This window comes from Toxotes jaculatrix, chromosome 13, assembly GCF_017976425.1.
Source record: "Toxotes jaculatrix isolate fToxJac2 chromosome 13, fToxJac2.pri, whole genome shotgun sequence".
Classification (NCBI taxonomy): domain Eukaryota; kingdom Metazoa; phylum Chordata; class Actinopteri; family Toxotidae; genus Toxotes; species Toxotes jaculatrix.
In genome coordinates, this window is record NC_054406.1 from 11,176,649 (window position 1) to 11,200,668 (window position 24,020).

Below are 24,020 nucleotides of genomic sequence, written 5' to 3' on the forward strand. Positions count from 1 at the left end.
AAACGCAGCAGAAAAGAAAATAAGCAGAAAAGCTTTCCAAACCAATGCTGAACATTTGGGCATGTTTAAGACTGTGGCTCATTCCCAGCCCAATAAAGTAAATATTATGTGGTAGAAATGTGCAATATGACTAAAATACAGCTTTAGAATCTACATGCAGATTTGTATGCTTTTTCCCCAAAAATGGATCTGCAAAGGGATTTTACTAATAATAATAACTGACTAGCAAACCTTCAATAAATGCTATTAGAAATGCACAGACCCACACAAACACTCTTTCCTTAAACATTATTAAGCATTTTTCACTTCTTGAAAATAAGTTTGTGAGCACTTTTGTGTTTGTGCTTTGTTGTGCGTTTGTGCCTGTACTACGAGTACAATGAGTGCATGGTGTTTTTTGAAATAAAGAGTAATTCCCGCAGGTCTAAAATTTTTAATACAGGCAGGGGAGAGGAAAATGTACTTTTTATATTTGCTGAGGGACAAAAATGCCGAACGCAATATTAATAATTCTCACCTCTCTTTTCCCCCAGCAGTCGGATAGGCAGACTTTTTTCTGTAATACCTGCATATTTGCAGGCCGCCTGGTGCATAGGGGAGTGAGCTTAGGGGAAAAGATGTGCGTGTAAATGTGTGAGAGAGAGAATATATGGAGAGGGAGAGAATATATGGAGAGAGAGTAGGCATCTGTATTCAGTGAGAAAATGTGGTCTGTTTGTGTGAATGTGTGTGCGCATGATTTTCTATCCAATGTGAAAGTGTAAGGATGGTTCATGTATGTGCACCTTTGTACGTTTTTGGGTGTGTGTCTGTGTATGTGTACCTAGGGAGATGGGCTGATAACACATACAGATGAGGCTCCAGCACCAATACGGCTGGCTAAGCACCTCTGCTTTCTGCTTACCTCTGCTCTGCATTCCCGCTTATTGGAGCCCTGTGTCGGAATATTGGAATTTGAATGGGAATCCTTAATTACAGACAACAATGCACTATCAGTGCATCCTGATTAATTCCGTGATCTGCAGAAACCGGACCAGGAAATATTGCAATACAATATGCATTTGAGAAAAATATATATATACATATAGTGTATCTTGTAAATTCTCTAACAAACGCTGATATTTAAATAATAGCTGGGAGTGCAAAATTACCAGTACGTGTATGTGTACTGTAATGGCTTGCATGGTGAATTCAGTATAATTCAGCATATTTGCACTGCATTAATTTTAGCAGTGGCATACAATATAATTGCACAAGACTCAACACTTCATTGCTCTGAGTTCCTCTCTTTTAGCAGAAATACTGTTCTCACTCACTAATTGGTTAATTCTGATCCGTTTCACTTGCTTTTGTTAATGTAAGTCAACACACATTGCAGATGTTTCACAATAAAAGTCTTCCAGGCAAGCAGAGGAATCATGCCTCCTGAAAGGCTGAAAGGTTTTTAATGTGAAATAAGGTATATTAATTTGTGTAATAACAAAGGGAAGCAGATGAAAATAAAAACCCTGTCTCTGATAATAGCCAGTAGCCAGTCTTTCTTCAGTTGAGTTAAAAAAAAAAAAACACTCAAGACACAATCTGAAGTTTGTTCCTTGATAAATAAATAACAGTGTAAATAATTTTCATAAATAAATAACTAAAATGCCAGGTTAATTGGCATGTGCATGTAAATTAGGCACATTTTTATCTACAGTAGCTAAATTGTGTTTGCACACATGAATGCATTGTATAGGTGACTGCGAATGTGTGTGCAGGTGTGTACTCCAGTGCCTGTAGATATAAACATTGTTGCAGCAGGAAGGCTGGGGAGATAAGAGTGTGTTGGTGGGGGGAGAAGAATGGATGGATGAGTCAAGGGAGGCAGGGAGAGACGGACGGATGGAGGGAAAGAGCATATGGAGAGCTGTGGATGAGCATTAGGAGCCCATAAAAACAGCTCATTAAGAAGTTCAATCTGTTCATCGGAGAGAGAGATGGGGAGGAAGAGAAAAGAGAGAGAGCGGAAACTGGAGGAAACTGCAGATAGTCGGGGGAGGTTGGCGAGATTTAACTGTGAACTGACAAAGCTTAGAACACACACATACAGACACATGTGTAAGCATGCACACACATAAACACACCTGGCCACATTCATCTTCGGAAGCAGGCTGACAAAAATCCACCTGATCCCCTGGAAGCTACTTGTGTGAGTTTGAAAGTATGTGTGTTCATGTAATTTGTGTGAGCACACATGTTTAGCTTTAGTTGTGTATGTGTGTGTATGTATGTGTGGACGATTTCAATGAAAGAATTCCAGGATGATTCCAGGGAAAACTGTAGTTTATGGAAGTCCCTTTGTCTGGTAAGAGGTTGAATTCAAGTCTTTACTGCAGCACAACAGGCCAGAACAGTTGTTCTGATGATATGTTTCGAGTTTGGCTCTTGTATGTAGTGACTGACAAACAAATTTTGAATCAGTCATTTTTACAAAATAGGTGTGATATAAACATCACACTGCGCCTGGGTCGTCTCCACTCCCCTTTTTTATTTCCTTTTTCATTTCTCCTGATCCATTGCACCACAAGAGGTCTTTTGTTATTTGCCAGGCTGTCACTGTAACAAAAATGTGTTTGAATCTGGTAACAACAGGGAAAAAAATCCAGCCATATTTGGTCTCATATTCAAATCTTATTTTACTTGTGAAACATTCTACCAGTAGGGTGAAATAATTCTACATGTACTTAATACAGTTTTTATCAGAAACAGATGCAGATGCAATGACAGTGAAATACAAACTCAGAACTCATCTTTCTTTGTCTCCACACAGAACCAAAGAGAATGGCTTCGAGCGAGATGGTGCCCTGCACCCAGATGTTCACCCCAGCAAACGGCCCTGCACCATAAGCCCCGCCCAGCGCTTCAGCCCATCCAATGGGCTCTCCTACCAACCCAACGGCCTGCCCCACCCGGGCCCACTCCCTCCGCAGCACTACAGGCTGGACGACATGGCCATTGCTCATCACTACCGAGACACCTACAGACACCCCGCCTCCAATCATCGGGAGATCCGGGAGAGAGCCAGGTCCATTGGTGAGAACATGTGTGAGGGTATATATAAGTGTGTGTGTGTGTGTGTGTGTGTGTGTGTGTGTGTGTGTGTGTGTGTACAAGTACATTGGTATGGTGAAACAAAAACTAATCCCACTACATGGAATAGCGTCAAAGCCTTTACTCAGTAGTAGTACTAAGAGAAACATAAAGAGGATTATATGTACAAAAGTAAACAGTTACAACAGTTACATCATTTTTACATCATTTCTCAGGCTTCTCACGTCTTTATATACCAAGATCAGTAATTCTAATACAAATGATAATCAGTCAGTGTCCACTTCAGACTGTCTGATACTTGTTGGTACAGCATGTGGACAGTCTGTCTGACTGCAAGGTCTCAGAGAACACACCAAAACTGAGGCCACTGAAACCTGATGTCTGTAATGCACTGCAAGATGTGTGAAAGCACAACAGAGGTATACTTAGTCACAGTGTCGTCGTGTTAGAGACATTTTTCTGTGTAGACCAAGCCTTGATGAGGCTGTAATGAAGACTTTGGCTCTGTTCTAAAAATAGGAGACATTTACCATGTCTCGCCTTGTGATGGATGTTTATTGGACTCGAAGCTCAGTCATTTGAGTCCTGCCCTCAGGGTGGGAAAGAGATATGGAGACCACAAAAAAAGGGAGGAGGTAGGGAGGAAGCAAGAGAAATGGATGGAGGAGTGAGAGTGCCAACAGGGGCCAAATGAAGGATGGATGAAAGGGAGAGCAAGCAAGTGGTGGAGTAATGTTACATTGATCGTCTGTGTCATACTGACTTACCCTTTGTTTATCTTTCTATCTGTCTGTCTATCTATCTTTTTTCTTTCTCACAGGTATGCACACTGGGACCAGGCAGGAGGAAGTGATTGACCACAGGCTGACAGACAGAGAGTGGGCTGAGGAGTGGAAGCACCTTGACCATGTAAGAAAAGTAATAACATTTTTTATTACTATACCCTAAAGTTCTGTGTCTGTAAGTAGCAGAGATTAAATAAGTCGCCATTTCAGTTGTTTTAAGATTAAATTGTAATACACTGTGTGACATTGCACTATAGGTCTCTGTTTCTTGACGAGAAGAGAAAAGAAGAGAAGATTTGTGTTGTGTGTGAAAATGTGCATTAACTGTTACATACAAAGTGAAAAGACATTTACATGTTTTAGACTGTTAATAAATTGTTAAAGTACATCAATCAAAACAAAAGGCTTGACATTACATTAATATCAAAATGAACTGTAGGGATTTTTGGTATGAGTGGAGACGTGTATGTGCATGCTTGCATGTAAATATGTTTGCCTGCAATGAAAAGACTGATAAACTGTTATTTGTGTGTTCACTCTCAGCATTGTTCATCCAGCCCCCTTTTAAAGATATAACTTTCTGAGTGTTCAAACTACATGAAATATGACAGAACGTCTAGTGTCACATTTGTGATGCTGTTTCACCTCACTGTTGTTGGTATGCAGTGAAAATTTAATCAGACAATCAGATAATATGAACCCGAATACATTAATAATTGAAGTGGTAAAGTAAGAGTAAGATGTGATCTGACAAACCTGATCAACATTTCAACAGTGAGAGTGTGTTTCCAAAATATTCACCTGTTTTCACAACCACACTCCACCAGACAGATGAGATGAACAGAATAATGATACACTAATTAATAATGTGAGAGATGTCAGCTTTAATTTAGAATCCCACCACATCCTTGTTTCAATCAATCCGTTCGTGTCAATGTGTAAACTCAGCGCCATGTCCGCTCCCTGTCATCCCCCAGCTGCTGAACTGTATAATGGACATGGTGGAGAAAACGAGGCGCTCGCTAACGGTGCTGCGGCGGTGCCAGGAGGCCGACCGTGAGGAGCTCAACTACTGGATCCGACGATACAGCGATGCTGAAGAGCTGAAGAAGGGCACCGCGAGCGGGCAGTCAAGGCAGCAGAGCCCCACAACACAGGAAAATGCAACATCAGGTAAGGGATCACACAGTTAGAGGTATTAAAGAACAAAAAAATAATATGTGTATGTTTATAAGACTGTTCCATTAAGTTTCACCTGCAGATTTATGGTGATTCTAACAAATACCAGTCAAATTTGCTTAATTATTAACTTTTTTTATGTTTTTAAGACAATTTAACCTAAGTCCCACTCTGGTATCTCAAGTATCCTTGGTCTTTCTTTATGGGTTTACATTTTAAATAAAACATCAGTAGCATTTAATTGTTTAAAATATTCATTCCACTCGATCCACTTCCCACTACACGTTTGAATGCATAAGTATGCACACTTCCTTGTAATCTGTCACTTGACAGCCCTATAACTAATGATTATAAGCTTATTTAAAGTCTTACGTTCTCACTTATCTGACTTGCATTCTACATGAAAAGGATGGTATTTCTCGATTTTCTCCAGCAGTTTTTTGTCTAGAGAGACCTAGACAGTCAGTCATCTGTATTGTATATAGTTTTACATTTTCATGTCCCCTGAAAACCTGAGCTACATCTCACAAGTTTATTGCATCAGCCACAAAACACTGGACATTCAGCTTTATTCCTTAAACCTTTTGGCAGAAATATCCAACAGGTTCTACCACAAAGTGATTTGTTCGACAGTATTTTGCATTATGTCATGCAAAATATCTGTTGATCTCTGATTACCACAGCTGTGTGTTTGTGTCTTCCCAGAAATTCACAGGGAGCTGCTTCATCGACCTGTTTCTGGCTATGTCCCTGAAGAGATCTGGAAGAAAGCTGGTGAGCTGCACTTTTATGCCAGCCATCATCATCTCACACACACACACAGAGTCTTTAAGACATTTTGCTTTGTGGAAATCAAGGCCATCTTTTTCACCCGGATGGCTGAGGGCTGGAAATGGTTGAGAGGCGCTCCTTTAAACCCCATTTTCCCATCTAATCCCAGTATAGTCTGCTGTCTGCAACCTCCTCCCAGTGAAGAACTGCATTAATGTGTCAGGCTGCTCTTAGAAAATCATTTATATTTGATACAGTAGGAAGTTAAAAAATAAGAGTTTCACCACCACACTCAGCACACTCCAAATATGATGTCAGGTCATAAAATGATTTTATTGCACCAGTCAAATAAGGGACATAAGTAGCTATTACAGCTGGTCCAGCACTGCTGCTGTTAAAAGCACAATAGCAAGATTTGGTGTCCTTTCGCTTTCCGCATTTTTGTAATCCTCTGAGTGATAGACATTGCAGCTATTATATTTAAGAAAGTGATGTAAAATTGAAGAGGCAAATTTGTAGAGCCAGTTAAGATCAAGTATCGAAACTAATTTGTTTCTTTAACAGATTTTATTAGTTGCCATTAAATTTTTAGTGTACACAAACAGCATTCTTTAACTCATGAGCGCAGCTGCAATCACCATTATCACTGTCCTGAAAAACTGAAAGAATTTTCCGCTGAGGGTTCGATGCTTGAGGAATCCACTTTGTATTCACCATCAGTGATACAGTATATCTGCTTTTTAAACCCCTTGGAGAAAAGAAATTGTCCCCTTGCTTGACCAAGCATGATGTGTGAGATACTCAGAACAAGTAATATGCATTTAAATTGAATTGAGTATCACCATCGGGACTCTGCCTGCTCTCCAGTACTCTCCTCCCCTCACCAGCTTTGATCGATCTTCCATCTAAGGCATTTGGTGTGTAATCACAATTCCATGCACAAGGCATATATCACACGGCACCAGGGCAATTTCCATGACTTCAGGCAGCACAGTAGGTTAAAGACGAAACCACCCTGGTTTAAAAATTTGGCTCAGTCACGATGAAGAGAAAATGTGTCTGTTTTCAGAAAAGCACACTTTCTGTGTGGTTTTGAAACAGATTTTACATTTGTAATGCAAGTGTAATTTGTACAAAGGAAATGAAGTAAAGTGAAGCATATTTGTCAGACATAAAGCTGCATTTATCTTTTGTCTGTAGGAGAACTGTTGACCGCTATTTTTCATTCTCTCTGCATTCCTCTCAGTATTCCTGCTATCCTTTTCACTTCAGTCGCATATATTCTGGCTGAGGAGAGACTGATTTAAATGTGACCCAGGGAGGATTGCAAAATAGGATTTTTAACACAATGGAGTGTGGCGGTGAATACATCTGTTTGAAATGGGCAAAATGTTTACAGTTGGTGATAAATATTCAAGCACCTTGCACGGTGTCCTACCGGTTTCCCACTTCCCCTCACCGCATGGGCCTCTGGGATCACAATGGAAATGCATAATTTAAATATAAATTGCCTGATTTGCATACACAATTAGTCAAGTTACAGGCTTGATGGGAGCAAACAAAAAGCCCTCCTTTTGCTTTGACGTTCGGTTGGAATTCCACCGCTTAACACCCGCGCGGCAAGGTTATTCATTCCACAAAACAAGTATAAAATAACACATTGCTCCAGCTCATAAGCACATTTTCTGAGTGATTACCTGGGATTAATTGGCTCATGCTGTTGTCTCGAGGATATTTTTCAAATTCAAAAAAATATATATATATATTCTGTTTGCTTATCTTCAAATACAATCTTTTCAACTTTTTTTTCAATTAAAACATCACACACTGACACATTAGAGGATCGAACTGATTAAACATGCCGCAGTCACTGTCATAAGAATATACTAATGAAGTGATGGTAGTTGACAAATATGAATTCTTCAATGGCTGAATAATTTAAAGAAGGCAGCTCAGGAGTCTTGAGTTAATGTGCCTAATATACTATATTTACGACATTTAGATTTGATGTTTGGTTAAATTTAGTGTATTCTGAAAGCTGATCTTGGAATTAAAAAAGTTAAAAAATACAATTGCCAAAGTAGTTTTCTTTGCAATGTGAAATAATTCTCATCATCTCCAGAACTACAAAGTCTGTCTTCTCTCCGATTTTGTCCTCATAAAAATGAGTGAAAGCATTGGTTTTATGCTTACGGTTTCTGTCTTCCAGATGTGTTACACATTTAGCAGATGAAATAGCTTTTACCATTAATCTTTTGGAAGGCACAATCTTAGATACCACAGATGTCCCATGAAACTTTCAGATAAATGTTACTGTGTTTAGAATGGCAGACACGCATTTTTTTAAAATGACACAGTAGTTTTCAATGGGTTTCAAAAAACCTAACTTTATCTAACAAGCTTATTCCCATGTAAATTCTACAGAGAAACACCATTATACATAAAAGATGATTGTTGTGTGAGAGATCTTTATATCCAGAAATAGTAACTGTGGTGTCTCACACTTATGTAAAAACATCAGTGACAAAATTGTGTGGTGTTCTACCTGACAATCCCAACGACAGGATGATATAATGCGAACTACGTTGCAGGTACGGGAGGCTTGACTTCTTCTGTCTCCACACTCTTTCCAGAAGAGGCAGTGAATGAGGTAAAGCGGCAGGCGATGTCAGAACTGCAGAAGGCCGTGTCAGAGGCCGAGCGCAAGGCCCATGAGATGATTAGCAGCGAGCGGGCCAAGATGGAGCGCACGGTAGCCGAGGCCAAGCGGCAGGCAGCCGAGGATGCGCTCTCTATAATCAACCAACAGGAGGACTCCAGCGAGGTAGGAACATACACAGACACTTGAAAACATCAAAAGATGTACCCTCAATCTTTCAAACACATCACGACAGCTGCTATTGTCATCCTCTTGTTTGACAGTCATGTCATTGTATCTTTTTTTTGTTTATACTTTGGCTATACTTTTGTTGCCAGCTGTTATAATAATTCCCAAAGTACGCAGATGATAGCATCTTCTCTGACAAAGACGTTTTTGTTTATTTTATCATTATATTAGTAAAAGCAAATCATAGTACAGTATCTTTCAAATATTAAATATTCACAGCTTTAAAAGCTTTCCTGCAAATAAGTTATTTTATAGGCAGGAGATAAAGCAAACTAAAGCAAAACAAGGTCACTATCTATTACCCTCACTTTCCTCCTTCCTCATATTTTTTTCTGATAGAGTAACTAGCATGTTTAGAAAGGTGTTACCAATTCAGCTGAGAGGAAAGAATCCCTTCTTTCATTTGCTAATCACCATTGGAAACCTTGGCGTTTAATCAGTTAAGTGAGAGGGAAATATGGCTCACATCTGACATTAATTGCAGGAGTGATGTTTATGAGAGAGAAATGCCCCAGAGGAGAACTTTCAGAAGCTGTTTGTAACCTTGTTCTCCTGTTTCCTGTGGATTTGCAGCCGCCCCAACATGCTCTCTCTGCGGTTTCTAAGATGTATAAGTGGCCCTAAGTGTAATAATAGGCAGGTTTTTGATCTGTCTGTGGTTCCTTTTAAGCTTGAGAGGTTTGTTCTGTTAATGTGCAGACCGGTGCACTGGTATCTGTTGCTAATCTTGGTGTCATGTTCACTCTCTGTTTGATGTAGCTATCTGCTGTCATTCATCAAACACTTGATTTTTTTTGTGTGTGAGTAGACCCATAAAATAAAACAAATAAACACGGCGGCCGAATTATAGTTTTATCAATTATCAGAAATTTATCAGGTCAAATAACCAATTGTCTGTCTGATTGTGAATCCTGCCACTGAATTATTATTTTTTTTTGTGTTAGTGAACCTTGTCTCTATCTGTCTGTCAGAGCTGCTGGAACTGTGGCCGCAAGGCCAGTGAGACATGCAGCGGCTGCAACACAGCGCGTTACTGCGGATCCTTTTGCCAGCATAAGGACTGGGAGAAACACCACCATGTCTGCGGTCAGACCCTCCAGGCCCAGCAGCAGCAGGCCAGCCAGCAGCAGGGAGGCGTTCCTGGGTCAGAGACCCCTGCTCCCATCAGCTCATCAGCCTGCACCCCGAGCAGCGGGACTGGGAGTCCGGCTGCTACCCCGCCTGCTGCTACCCCTCGCTCATCCACCCCCAGTACCCCATCCTCCTCTGCCCTGGATGGCACACCACGCTAAGAGACTAGCAGAGAGGATGGAGGCAAAGGCCTCCAGGGCCTAACAACCAGCCCTCAACCCCACAAACAGCATGACTGTCTACGTTGCCTTGCAAAGATGCTAAGCTAACGTGGCTAACAGAAAGAGATGACAATGCTTCTGTCTATCGTGCAGCGTAGTCATAGACGGAGGAGGAGGTCCATAATCAGGTCATATTGACTTGCCATGACTTTAAAGAAACACAAAGATATTCTTTGTTTTGAATGAATGAATTTAAATATTGACATCCTTTTATCGTTACACTTGCTATTCTTGTTGTCCGTTTGTCGTTGTGCCTGTTGTTGTCAATGTTGCTGTCATTGTAGCTTATTTTCTCCTGTAAATATGAGACTGAGACTGAGACTGAGCAGAGATAGCCATGAACTCAAGACCAGTATATCTGACCTCCCCCTTTTTTTTAAAAAAAAAAAAAGTTTTTATTTTCCATCCTTGAATTAATGCTTATTTCCTTCCTGTACCTGAGACATGAGACTAGTCAACCTCAAGAAGGCATTTTACCTAACAGCATACCAAGGGAACATAACTAGCTAGCAGAATGTCATCAGCGTTCTTTTTAAGGAAAGAAATGAAATATAAATACTCTGAAAGACAAACCGACGGATGGATACATAAATAAATTTGCTGCCTGGAGAGGGGAGAGGGATGGACTGAATCTCTGGTCCACAGACCGCCATGAAATGGGCAGATGTGCAGCAGATTGCAAGCAGAGCCAGCTGTTCAACCAATGTTATTTCCCTCTCACTTGTAATAATATCCAGGTCAGTGGGCTGGGAAATACAAATCCGTCTTCCTGAAGGATGTAAAAGGAAGAATTCTTGGACAAGATACAAAACTTTGCCCACTGCACATGTGGAGGATGTTCTGACTACAATTCACGCGTGCATGCTTGGTGGGTCACAGAAGCTCTCAAACAGGAAGTGAAGTCATCATCCCACTGGCGAGACTGTCACCTCGAGAGCAGCCGCTGGGCCACGCAGAGCTGAAAACCTGCAGTGTGGAGACTCACCCCAGACGCTCCCCTCCTGTCTCAACTCTGAAAAACATTTTCATCTTTCTTCATGTTCTTTTTCTATAGATGTCATGGTGTTAAAGACTTCTGTCCTGTGGTGTCATCAATGGTTATTTATTGTATATGTGTTGGACAATTGTGACAATGCATAGTACTTCAACCAGTCACAACTCTAAGTCCTTCATAACTCTCTCTCTCTCTCTAGCTGGTTCAAAAAGATATAAAAAAAAAGAAGTGTTATCTTTTTTCCAAGCTGCTTTTCTATTCTGTGTGTAAGTGGTAGATCCCTCGTAGTTACTATAAGTTTTACTTCCCGTTGTCCTCAAGAAAAGACACAAGCTATATCTCAGAGCTGCTACTTGAGTCCGACCCAGATCTCTTCTGAGAACTAGCATGTTGCGCGGAATGCTAACCTAAATGTTTTGTACAAGGGACATACATAAATGTATTTGCACTGTCACAGAGGTTATTTCGGCATGCTTCTTTTCAGCATACTTGTGTTGTCAGTATAGAGCCATAATTCATCAACCATTTTGTATGTAGTGATAGCATAATCTGTTTTTACATTTTTGGGGATGGGGGTGGGGGGTTGGAAAAATGTAAAATCACCAAACCCACTTTTTTTTCTTCTTAACATGCTAACAAAAGCAGCCATACTTTTTTTTTTTTTTTTGAATAGTTACAGACAGTGCATGCACATTAACTGAGCGTTTGTTAAATATTTGTTATTTTTTAGAAAAACTGAAAAAGAATCAAAAAAAGTTAAAAAAAATACAAAAAATATTCTAACAAACTAACTTTCCAAATGCAGAGGTGTAGACTCCGATTGACAGCTTTAACACTGCAAAGCACCAGGTAACACACAGTATTAACACAAGAGATAAACAAAAAAAAAAAAAAAACACCAAAAACAGCCAAAGACCGACACCAAGGACCAAAATCCTGATTTAAACAATTTTCGAAAGAGGTTTGTTCTCACAGACATTTGGTTATTTATTTCTACAGGTTTTGTTCATACATTCACAGAACAAAACCAACTTCAGTGTCATAAAATCCTTTATTTTAATCCATTCTGGAAACCGTTAGCACTCATCTTGCATTGTGAAATGAGAAGGTGTGAATTAAACATAATGAACATTTCACAGCAGTGTTACATTATAACTGGAGCAATAATAACAAATGTGACATGAACACTACTAACTTCTGTGATTATTTATGAAGAAATTCTTGGGATATCTTTTGATCTTGTTCGTGCATTTTCTCATTACACAAATGTCAGATTAATTGCCCATTTCAGCTTTAAGCAGTTAAGTTCTTTATTCTTAAAGAGGTGAATGTGAGACTGGGCTTTCATACCAACACCATTTACAGCTGTTTGTTTTGTTTTTTTTCTTATATCATACTATGTAATGTTTTTGGGATAGATAGTCCGTCACAGCTTTGTTATAAACCTTCAATGTTAGTCAAACAAACCTCTCATTCGCAGTAAGAGAGCACTTACCCTGACGCACACAAAGGCTCTTCACCCCAAACACCTTGGTGCTACACAGAAGCGCGTTACAAATTCAGACCTCAAGGAACAAGTGGAGGCCCACAAAGGTTCTGGGCAATTTTCTCCCTCTGTACTTCCTCATCTCTCCCTTCTTGTCTAAATAAAATACACACTTGCATTCTTGACTCTAAAGGGTTAAACAATCCAAAAAGGTGTCTGACACCCTACTCACGACTCCTCAGAAGCTGTGAAGAAACAGCCAAGCTGTTTTAACGCTAGTGTATTTGAAAGTATACAACAAATAATGTGTGTTCATCATTATCAGGGCAAAACCTGGGTTTAAAAAAAAAAAGAAAAAAATGTAAGACAAACATTATCGCTCAATGATTCTTTGAAAAGCTCTATTTTTTTCTTTCTTCCCTCCTCTATGTGTTTTGCTACAAATTCCTCGGTGGCAAACAAGTCTCACTCTACCTCTTACAGCACGATAAGAGCATCAGTCGCGGCGCTGATACTGGTCTAGTCGAAACCAAATGGGCACAAGAGAACAGGAAAATAAAAAACCCAAAGTTGAAGCTCATACAGCTGCAAAACCATATCACTTCTTGGTAACAATGCAGACCTCATAAATAAATGAAACATAAATGAATAGAAATGAGAAAAAAAAAGTGAAAAAAAAACTTTTGTTATGTTCCTTTATGCCTGTGGCGTTTCTAGAGTACATCAAGAGTTTGAATCGTTTGAACAGATTTAAAAAGAAAAAAAAATTGTGGTAATTTTAAAGAAAAGTGTTGTCGATTCCTATTTCGATGGCACAAGCTAAGGTCACAGATAAGAAATGTTTCTCTCTCGCTCTTTTTTCTCCCCTGTTTCCCCTCCACCTTTTTCTCCTTTTCTCTTCTCTGTTGTGAAGACATGCTAAAGTGCTTGTCGACTTGTCAGCTGGGGTAAATTCAAAAGGGGAGGGGGGGTATACAAAAGGAAAAGCTTGTCAAAAAAAAACAAAAAAATAAAAAAACAAACAAAAAAACTCATAAAAAGACTAAGGCTATGAATTTAGGCATGCCTGTTTTTCACAATAGGGGGAAATGTTATTTAAATTTCCTACTTAACAAGAAACAGCGGGAAAATGTGTGGGGCCAACAGTGAACAGCAAAGGCCGTAGCATTAATCTGGGGTGAGTTGAACTTCAGGGGTGGGAGGGTTTTTTTTTTTTCTTTTGTGTTCTCTTGAGAAGATTTATTGTGAAAAAAAGAGCTCAAATGATTTGAAGTTGTTGTGCAATACTTAATTGAGACATGAAAACCACAGGTTAGTGGTAGGCTGACACTGAGCGGTCTCTCCATCGCTTAGGGTCAGTGTCCTCTAGAGAGCTTTCCAGTCTACTATGTCAGAACTGTGGTTTCTTGTTGATTTATTTCTTTTAGTTTCTTTTTTTTATTATTCTTTTTTGGGCTGTAAACTATGGTCTGTCAGTCTGTGAAACTTTGCAGTATAATTCTGGTATTGTTGTTCTCTTTACGGTGTAATAAATATGTTAATACCTGCCTCTGAGCCTGGAAACTTGGTGTTCTTTCATTAGAGCAGCAGTATCCTGACAAACACCAGCATATCCAAAATTAAAGGGGCATTCCATCAATTTTACTGCCCTAGTTCAGTTAACATATCATGCGGGGGACTACTCAGCCTGATGATGTTTCTGGGTTTTCTCAGTTCAGGTTTAAAGCTTAGTTTTTTTTTATTTTATTTTATTTTTTGTACAGATTCTTACATTACAAACTGAAGATGTGGGGTTTGAAAGAAGTAGGCACTTAGTGAGCAGGGGGATGTTATTGAGTTGCATTAAGGGAAATGTAGGATCCCATACTAGAAATTAAAGACAGGATATCCTGGCCTCTGCGGCTTTGACTTTGACCACCTTTTTTTAATCTGTCTCTCATGAGTCTCACAATTTAATGGAGGTGTAACACTAAATAACTGAAGTATCCCTTTAACTTCCTGAATGTCCTCATGTCTTCCAACAAGTGAAAAAAAAGGCTGGTTGGAAGTGGTGAACGGCAGGATTTTAAAGCTGAATAATTCATTGCTCCAAAAAGAAAAAGACTGCAGCATGGACTGCAAATAAAACACTGCATTTATAGATCACACAGAGGTAGCTACATTTTCTCATATGTACCAGCTGTGTAACTGTAATGCAAAAATGTGAAATGGATGTCAAGGAAGAATACACCTGCCAATGTATATCTGTCTGTTGCTCAGAACATCCCAATTTCAGTCCTCCCCAAGTGTATATACAACATATAATAACTGTACTACCACACAAATGTGGTAGTCGAGATATCTTACTTACTGTTTATTTTATGGATATACATTTCAGATAATGTATCATATGAAGAGATCCAAAAGTGTGACATATCAGACTCATACCTATTTGGAGCAAGTCAGTCTCATGAGAAAAAGTTATCAATTTCAATTTAAAAAGAGATCTTGTTCCAGTTTGAATTTATTCATCAGCTGGCATAGTTAAAACCCAAAATATGACTGCTAAGTACATCCGCAGCTTCTTCATTTTTCCAGCGTGATGGCTGTTCTTCTAGTTTCCAAGCTTTGGCCCTCACAGTCTTTATCACGAAGCATTTCCTTATGATTGCAGAATTTTGTGTTGACTTGTTCGCCTTTCAGCTAAAGACCTAGTTTGGATCTTTGAGTCTGCATACCTCATCTTTTCTTTTGATAGTTTAGACTAACAGCTTTACACCATACAAGTCTAAAGTAGCATTCAAAGATCTGGAACAAGTCATCATCTGCCACTTATCTGGGTCCAGGCCCAGGTCGCAGGGGCCCAGGTCACGCCCAGTCCCACAGGTAGTGAGCCCGTGGGAGGTGGTGCTGTCCGGAGTGGGGCTCAAACCCACGACCCCGAGAGATTGAGTCTCGTGCGCTACCAACTGAGCTAACCAGGCGGCAGATCTAGAACATGAAGATGGGAAATATGTGAATTGTTATTACTCACAAAAGATGATGTGATACAACCACATTATTGCAAAACGTGACTACTTAAGCCATCACACATTTATGTCCTGGCCTTACTGGAGAGCTTTTACAGTCATCAGTGATACAGCAACAGAATCATTGTGGACTTGAAATCTGCTTCTTCTTGCTCTTTCCCAGTGACTCCTTAATTTCCTGTGACTGTCTCATCCTCTGTTTAACACACTGCCCACAGTATCTGCCGCAGAAGACATAGTCTGAGCTGAAACCTGCTGTAAACTATTTTGCTGGCAATTTCAAGTTGTATGCACTAGTCTAAAAATATATAATTTCCCTCTGCAAGTGGGCTCTTGAGAGAACAAAGATCAGCCAACGTATTTGATAAATGACTACAGGTAGCCAGGAAAACTAAATGACTGATTTTGAGGGTGCATGGCAGTCTCAGGTGGCCAAAACAAACAGTAATCAAAACCAGATAGAGCCAATTTGTGACCTAGCAAGCAGTGATTACTGTGATTCCATTAATGTACATTTCCCAGATATCTATGACTATTTCCTCACCAACATAAGAAACAAACCAACCTAATCATTACTGACTGTAGTATGTCAGACATATCAAGCATGTTAGACACCTGAAAGACTGATTAGACATCTGGTGCAAATGTCACCAAGTGTAACCCAGTAGAAACAGAGTTTCATTATTTTTAAGATTCAACATTTTTTATTGTCATTTCAATGTGTACACGTCGAAACAAATTACAGTACTCTCTCAGCATTAGTTAATACTAATAAAACTAAAGAAACTAAAAAATAATGACTACTGATGATAATAAGCAATAATAATAAGGTTAAAAATAAAATAGATCTAAAAACTGCAGATTGCACTGAATATGTCGTAAATATCAAAATAGGGCATGTTAAATATTTTGTAACATTTAACATTCATTATAATTTATTTCCTTCACACTTTGCGGTTCACAAAACTTTGGTTGTTTTAAGTTATTTGGTTGACTTAAGTGTCTGTCAAGTTTATTTTGTTGTTACTGGTCCAATCACACACTAGTGAAATGCTATAGGCGGGAGGAAGCAAGTCCCGCCCTCTTTCAGGTAGCAATTGCGGTAGTACACACACCGGAGCTGCGAGAGAAACTCATGGAAACGAGTGAGAAATGGGAAGTAAACTCTTGTCGGTTATTGCACATAAGTTAGTTTCAACCATTTAAACGTATTCAGAAGGAATATCAGAAGTGACCGAGAAGACCCGAAGCCTGTTGATGTGGGTTAACTTTATTTGGACCGCCTTGGTGAGTCATTTTCAGCTAAGCTGATGTAGCTAATGGCGTTAGCATGCGTCGCTTCGTTACGCTGCCTATTAGGTGTGTGTGTGTTTGCTAGCCAATGTGCCACACGGAAAATACGATATTTACTGCTGTGACATATTAAAAGCTCATTAACGGGGCGCGTATTTCACTGTTAACAAGAAGAAAACAAATGTGAAGTGTAACTGTTTTGCTTATTTTTGTAATTAATTAGATAATTTTGACTAGATTGAATATCATTAGTAAAACCTGTTAAACAAGGTTGGTTTAAAAAGTGTTCAGTAAGAGTGTAAGAAAAGGTTTAAAATGTGTGAGGATAGAAATTCTGACCTTAATTGAGATTTTAAGGTGACCCCGAGATTTCATATTGAATTGTATTTCAATTCATGGTATAGGAACAAGCATATAAAAATTAATTGGTAACATTTATAACCATAGTTGATACCTAAAAAGAGCTAGTGATCATAATTTCATGGTTAAAAGGTAAAATCAATTTACAATTCATTTAATATGGATTAAAAACTTTCCATAAATGATGTGGGTTGAAGCTGCTGCTATCACAGAATTATGTCATAAATATAGTATCTGATATATTTTCTGAGAATATAGATTTAATCTAAGATATGGCCAGAAGTGATCAAATTTTATGGCTGTAAAAAAATAGGGTTTTATATTGTTGTGCAGGCTTGGATTCCGGAAACTGGAACCGGAACTGGATTTTTTGTTTCCTCCGACAAGGGAGATGCCGAGCCACTGGGAGATCTGATTACTTCCTCATCAGAGAGGGATCTCACCCATTCCTTCTTCCTTGCACAAGTTCATCCATGTGGTAGGAATTAAGTTAAGACCCCATTCTGACGCTGACTTGTTACATTGGAACATTGGAAGAAAAGAAACTGGACTGAACTCTGAATTGAAATTCTGATCTGAGGTTCTGTTGATTGACTTGATGTACTTATTATTGGTTTCATAAAAGTTCACTATTTAATGTATTTATTTCTAATAGAGATGCCAGCTTCTAGGTTGTAATACTTTTCTACAAGGTATTCTACTACAAAGTGTTCAACTTAAGTTCTGGGTCTGTTTTTCACCTTTCTGACTATCGTGCAGCACTTACCTCCATGAACCTAGAAACGGGTCCACTACTCAGCTAACTAATCAAAGCTTACTTGTGGTGCTCAATCATAATAGGCAGGTTAGCAGGATTGCACAAGCACAATAACAAGGCTAAAGGAACTGTTAAAATTAAGGACTGTGATACACATTACAACAAAGCCGTTAAGATATGAGCCTTTGATGGAGCTATTTATATGCTGCTCTGACACCAGCACAATTAACCTCTTAACTAACCTCAGGTTTTTGCCTGACAAGATTGTGTTGGACCCCAAAGAGCTGGGATCAGCTGCTCTTTTTTTTCTAAATGAATGACAGTGAAGCCATAAAGCAGCTCACAGGCTCTGGAAGCTCTGCCTTTTTATGACCTCCACCCACCCCCTTCCTATCTTTATCTCTATGTTGAACCACTTTGGAGTTGATAAAGCTCAGGGATGAGTTGGACTGCTGTGATATTCCTGCCACATTCTTCTACATAAAGTTCATTGTGACCAGGGCTCTTTTCTTACCCCCCTCACCCCCCCCCCCCCCCCCCCCTTCCCTTGTCTTTTCCTCACTCTCTCTTATCATGCCAGGCAGAAGCAGACAGCGACTTGAATTAAGCGCTGGTCGGGGGGGAGCTGCTTGGAGCCGATAACAATACAAAATGGATTTTCTCAAACAGAGAAAAACAGCTGTCTCCATTATTTGAATGCTTCACCTTTCCCCGCTCCATTAATTGGCTCTTTGATCACAGGCAGAGGTGCACGGTGACTGATAAGGAATAGGTTATTAGTAAAGTAGCCTGGAGGACTGAGAGGCGGCCGGCCGTGCCGGGCTGCAGGAGATGAGATAAAGGCGTGGTAATGCCGGTGTGAGAGAGTGCCGGTGAGTGATAGGGCCGTGCCGTCTGGCCTCTCGCTCCCGCTTGGCTCACGGGCGGTGGGAAAAAAAGAGCAGCAGCAGGACCAAGTGTGATATCGCAGCTAATGCAGGATTGTGATTCAGCTTGTGGGGGACAGAGCGTGGGATTTGATTCCATAACAGCTTGCTCCTTTAAGTGGTAGATCTCTCCCTCTCCCTCACCGTTTGTCCCTGCCTCTCTCACCCACTCTTACAAAAAATCAAACTGTGTGACAGGAAATTTTCCTCTGTGCTTTTCATATTGGCCTGATATGTGGTAAATGTTAGGCCTATGATAGCCCGCCAGGAGAAAAACTAGAAGGAGGGAGGTGGGGAGGGTGATATTACCCCATCTAAGGCTTTTTAAAAGATGGGCGGCTCCTTTGATGTTGCGCTGAGTTAAATTCACTGCATTAAAATCTGATGGAATTTTCACTATAAGCCTGTTTATGTATTTGCTCACATCCATGGACAAGGGACGATTTGCCACACTTCTCAGCAGAGGAAAGGAATCTTCAAGAAGTCAGTATCTTGTAATCCTCTCTCTCTCTCTCTCTCTCTCTCGCTCTCTCTCTCTCCCTCCCTCCCTCCCTCCCTCCCCCCTCTCCCTCTCTCTTCAAGAAATAGGACTGGAGGGGACAAGCAGGGTATTTGTGTGTTGTAAAGCGTGGTAAGAAAAGAGGGGAAGTGTTGATATTAAATTACCGAACACAAGGTTATCTAGTTCCTGCACATGGCTAGGCTGCCCTGGGCCAAGGGTAATCTGCTAATAGCGTTCACACCGAATGACATTATTAAGGAACTGGGCCCATGTGTCAGACCTCTCTCTGCCTCTCTCTCTATCTGTCTCTCTCTCCCTCCCTCCCTCCCTCCCTCTCTCTCTTGCTCTCTCTCAGACAAACAGAGGGAACAGTAGTGAGGAAAAGAAAAATAGCAAAAGAGACAGAGGTGCAGAGATGGATGAGGAGAGCTGGAGGAAGAGATAGGAGTCGAGGAACCAGACTGAGAGGGAGACGGAGAGAAAGAGAGGAAGAGCAAGGAAGTCAGGGTTAAAGGATATGAGGCTGAAATGCTTTCTTTTTATCAGTAGCATTTGTTAAAAATGCCCTGCAAATATCAAAGTTCCAGATGATTTATGACTCTGTGAAAGCAAATGACAAAACACTTGTATATAGGGAATTGTGACCCACTAAACCACTTTGATTCTCTCCTGATCTGAGGAGGGTCATGCACCAGAATTGCAATAGATGCAGTTAGTGAGTCCAACACACTGAGAACGAGGGATACCACGCATCAGGCACAAGCTTGCAATTAGACCCCAGACACTGTAGATTCTTGAATGAGTCTCCCCAGCAGTGCAGTAGAGTATATTCAGCTGTGGCATATACAGGCCAAGGACAAAAGTCCATGCAGCTATCAATGTCAAGTAATGGCCCCCATACACTGCCCAGCAGGTGAGTGGAGAGAAAAATACACAACCCTTCCTTACATCCCTGGGGGAAAGTGAAAACTCACCGGGAAGATTCAACAGAAAAGAAGTCATCTTTTTCCTTTTCTTTACTCTCCACTCCCTCCCCCCTTTTCCCACCACCGCCTCCAGTCTCACCCATAGCGATGACAGCATCCTGTAATCTACCGTGCATTTGTTCTAGTTGACACAGCCTCAGTTGTTTCACACAAATGGAAATGCACATTCAAGCATACACGGTCACAGACACACATGCTTGATCAGTGGGGAGAAATTAGGCTTGAATAGTGTCGTGAATTCAGACCACATTTGGTTCTTAAAAACTTCTACTTGTAACTGCTTTTTCCTACTCTCACAAACAGCGTATCACAGTAGATTTAAAACATACATTTTTCTCCTAACGCTGTCAATGGAAAAGTCCCTCTGTGACACAGTATAACTGTGAAATAATCTCCTTTTTACTGCAAACAATAAATCTTGCAGTTGCAGTCTTGCACAAAATTGGATGACAATCCATAGTTTTCACTATTAAAAATTGCTCAAAAATAAATTTAAAATGAAAAATGCTGCCCTTTTACAGTGCTTATTGTGGTGATTAAGGACTCCCCTTGACATTTTCAAATTCTCATCAAACTGAACAGGATAAACAAGCTATTTAACTTCAGCAAATGGCAGACCATCAAATCACAAATAACCAGCACGGGGTTCTCACCGCGACTAACCTCTATAAGTAAACATTTCTCTGAAGCTTCATATTTGACATTGACTCCATGGGGTGAGCGAGTATATGTTTTCAGCCCTGTGCATGTGTGTGTGTGTGTGTGTGTGTGTGTGTGTGTGTGGGTGGGTGTTTAAGTGCCAAAGTGAACATCTTGCTAGGACGTGAAGTCAGGAGGTCTCTTCCCATGCAGGCTGCCAGTAGAGAGGAGGTGATTGATGGCTAATGAGAGCTGAACGAGGAGCCGAGGCCAAACACACTGTATACTGCCTACTGTGGCTTAGCACATGATGGATGACACGCTGAGAGATACAGTACCCACACATACACATGATACTGTTTGAAGTTTATGTGGATTTTCTTCTGTGTGGTCTCTATGAAAGGGTTGATGTACAAAGTGCAAGTTCATATGGAAAGTTTGTTTACAGTTTTGTTTTTTAGGAGTGTTTGATATGTGCATCAGTTTGTTCCCTTTGTTTATCAGGTAATACACTTTACTCTCACTGTGCAAAACAGTGACATTAGTTGATTCCCATCTATCTTGAAAATCCTTATGGTAACTTTAGAGCACTTCTCTCATGTTGTATATTCTCTCTCAGTGCATTCTGTTCTGCTCTAAATCCACTGAGCCAAATCACATCCAAAAACAGTTTACCGTGACACACAGTGGGACATCACACTCTATCCGTCATCTTGAACCCCACTGTTTCCTCCTCAGTGGATCCGTGCCATACCATTCAAACACCGCGCAGACTTCTCCTATAGACACTGCATGAAGCCTCATGTAAACCGTGCAACATATGGATCATTGGGAAATCCATTTTTATCATTCAGGTTACACTGATTGGTGATGAATTGGTCCGAAGATGCAACGTAACCTTGACCTTGATGTTGTGTGTGCAAAAAAACATGCATGACTTAAAACATAAAAGTGATTAAAGCTGCAGCTGATTATTAACATAATCATTTTCATTGTGTTCTCTGAGTTGTTTAATAGTTTAACCTAGAAAATAGTGAAAATCACAGTTTCTCCAAGTCCAAGGTGATTTTTTTTGTCCAACCAACAGTCTAAAACCCAAGGACATTCAGTTTACAACAAAACAAAACTGGATTGTTTTCACTGTCTGTGACCTGTAGCTGTATTTTCTTTAACTACTAACATTATTCAGCGTATTTAATTTTTCTGAACAGTAATAAATAAACCTGTTCATTAATGTGATATGCAAAGAATGGTAGTGTGCTTCTTTGAAAAGTGCCCACTGGCTAAATCATACAATTGAGCCATATAACAAAAAGTGAAAGTCACTCACTGTTGGATACATTGGATATTTAGAGTACTGCTGAGTGCTTGTGATGCATCTTTTCCAATCCTAAATGAAGCACTAACGGAGGGTTGAAAATCAGCAGAAACTTTTTTCTGCATGTGACACTCTCAGTCTCTGCCTCCTCTTATTTATTCTTTCCTGCTGTTTACAACCGCTATCGTGCTTTCTTCTTTCACACTTACATAGGTCTACTCATGTCCATCAAGAGGGATAGTAGAGAGAACAGAGCAGATCTTATGCATTGAGAGAAAAAAAAATAATTATGCGTGGTGAAACTGGGCTCGCCACCACAGCAACATCATGCATTAGTACTGCAGTCCAGACAGACAAGGAGACGCCATAAGCACCCGGAGTGCTCCTGAGGAAATTTATAGCTTATTCCTGAACATCCTTTACACCCTCTGGCCCCCGCTTCCATCCACCCATCCCTGGTCCTCTTTCTCCCCCATCCTGCCTTATCCAACACCCTCCCATTGGATTCCCCAGCTGTTGTGCACCTGGATGCTGGTGCACAACAGAGGGATGGGAATGCATGCCATCCATCTCTCTGAGGGGGCATGTGAGGTATGTGTACGTACGTGTGTGTGTGTGTGTGTGTGTGTGTGTGTGTGTGTGTGCACAGTTGGGGGTTGCTAGAGCTTCCAGGAAGCAAAGGGACATGGGGGAGTTGTGTTGTGGATAAAACTGAATGAAATGGCTTTGGGTTGGTGCCGCTACATTGGCCCTGCATTTAATGGTGGTCTTTAATCCTAAATAATTGTCATGATTTGGGGACATCATGACGTGTGGGAGAAATGTACTATACCTACATGACTGACTCTGAATGTTTCTCCAGTGTGCTATTTTACTTGCTATGTTTGTCTTGATTGTCTGAAAATAAGTTTTCATATTAATGAGTTGAAGAAAGTTTGAAAGAAAGTATGACAGGGCCAATGGAATATTTATGGCGGAGCACTTCATGAGGTCGTCCCTGTGGACGATATAAAATGAATTTATTCCAATGCCATGTATTAATAAAAACGTTAAAGTGTGATAGAAACACCGCAGGCACATCAAACCATCATCTTGATTAAAAGCTATTTATTGGTGAATGGTTTGTTTGTGAAATCAATTTTTCATTCTAAATGTCACATTTCTCTGAGTTTTGCAATTCAGATTGGCTGAGATATTTTGTTGAAATATACATGGGACTTCTTTGCTCTCCCATGGCACACACATTTGATTGGTGTGAGAGGGAGGGAAGATTGATGATGATTATCCAGGGTCGGTTGTCAGGGGACCAAGGGAGGTTTGCAGTGTCGTTCTATATCTGCGTGAAATGTCTCAGATCGGAAATGGCAGCTCCCATATGGATTTGAATCCAGTCACAATTCACGACTAATAAACAGTACACAAACAAGGACACATAGAGAAGGCATGCACATGTAGGACAATAATAGACTGTAACTGCCATGCAGTAACTAGATTTTAATTGAATACAGCATGAATAAGCAAAATAAGCAAAAACATTACAACATTACAAACCACTCCTACTACTAATGTGTAAAGCAATATTAAGAAATAGTTCAGGTATACAGAATCAAATGACTGCCAATTCCACTGAGAGCTGGGAAGCAATTTTCCACATTGTTTTAGTTTGCTGGTCTGTATGGTTGAATTG

General features: G+C 40.2%; 1 protein-coding gene across 1 annotated transcript in view; it reads left to right on the plus strand.

Moving 5' to 3' along the window:
* The window catches only part of runx1t1 (RUNX1 partner transcriptional co-repressor 1), a 57,339-nt gene extending 45,341 nt beyond the window's left edge, over positions 1-11,998 (plus strand). Inside the window, exons 6-11 of the mRNA XM_041053863.1 lie at positions 2,810-3,072; positions 3,911-3,999; positions 4,853-5,048; positions 5,760-5,828; positions 8,459-8,649; positions 9,684-11,998. Coding sequence (XP_040909797.1) covers positions 2,810-3,072; positions 3,911-3,999; positions 4,853-5,048; positions 5,760-5,828; positions 8,459-8,649; positions 9,684-10,004 — 1,129 coding nt within the window. The 3' untranslated portion in view covers positions 10,005-11,998. The remainder of the gene's footprint in view (positions 1-2,809; positions 3,073-3,910; positions 4,000-4,852; positions 5,049-5,759; positions 5,829-8,458; positions 8,650-9,683) is intronic.
* Positions 11,999-24,020: the final 12,022 nt, after the last annotated feature.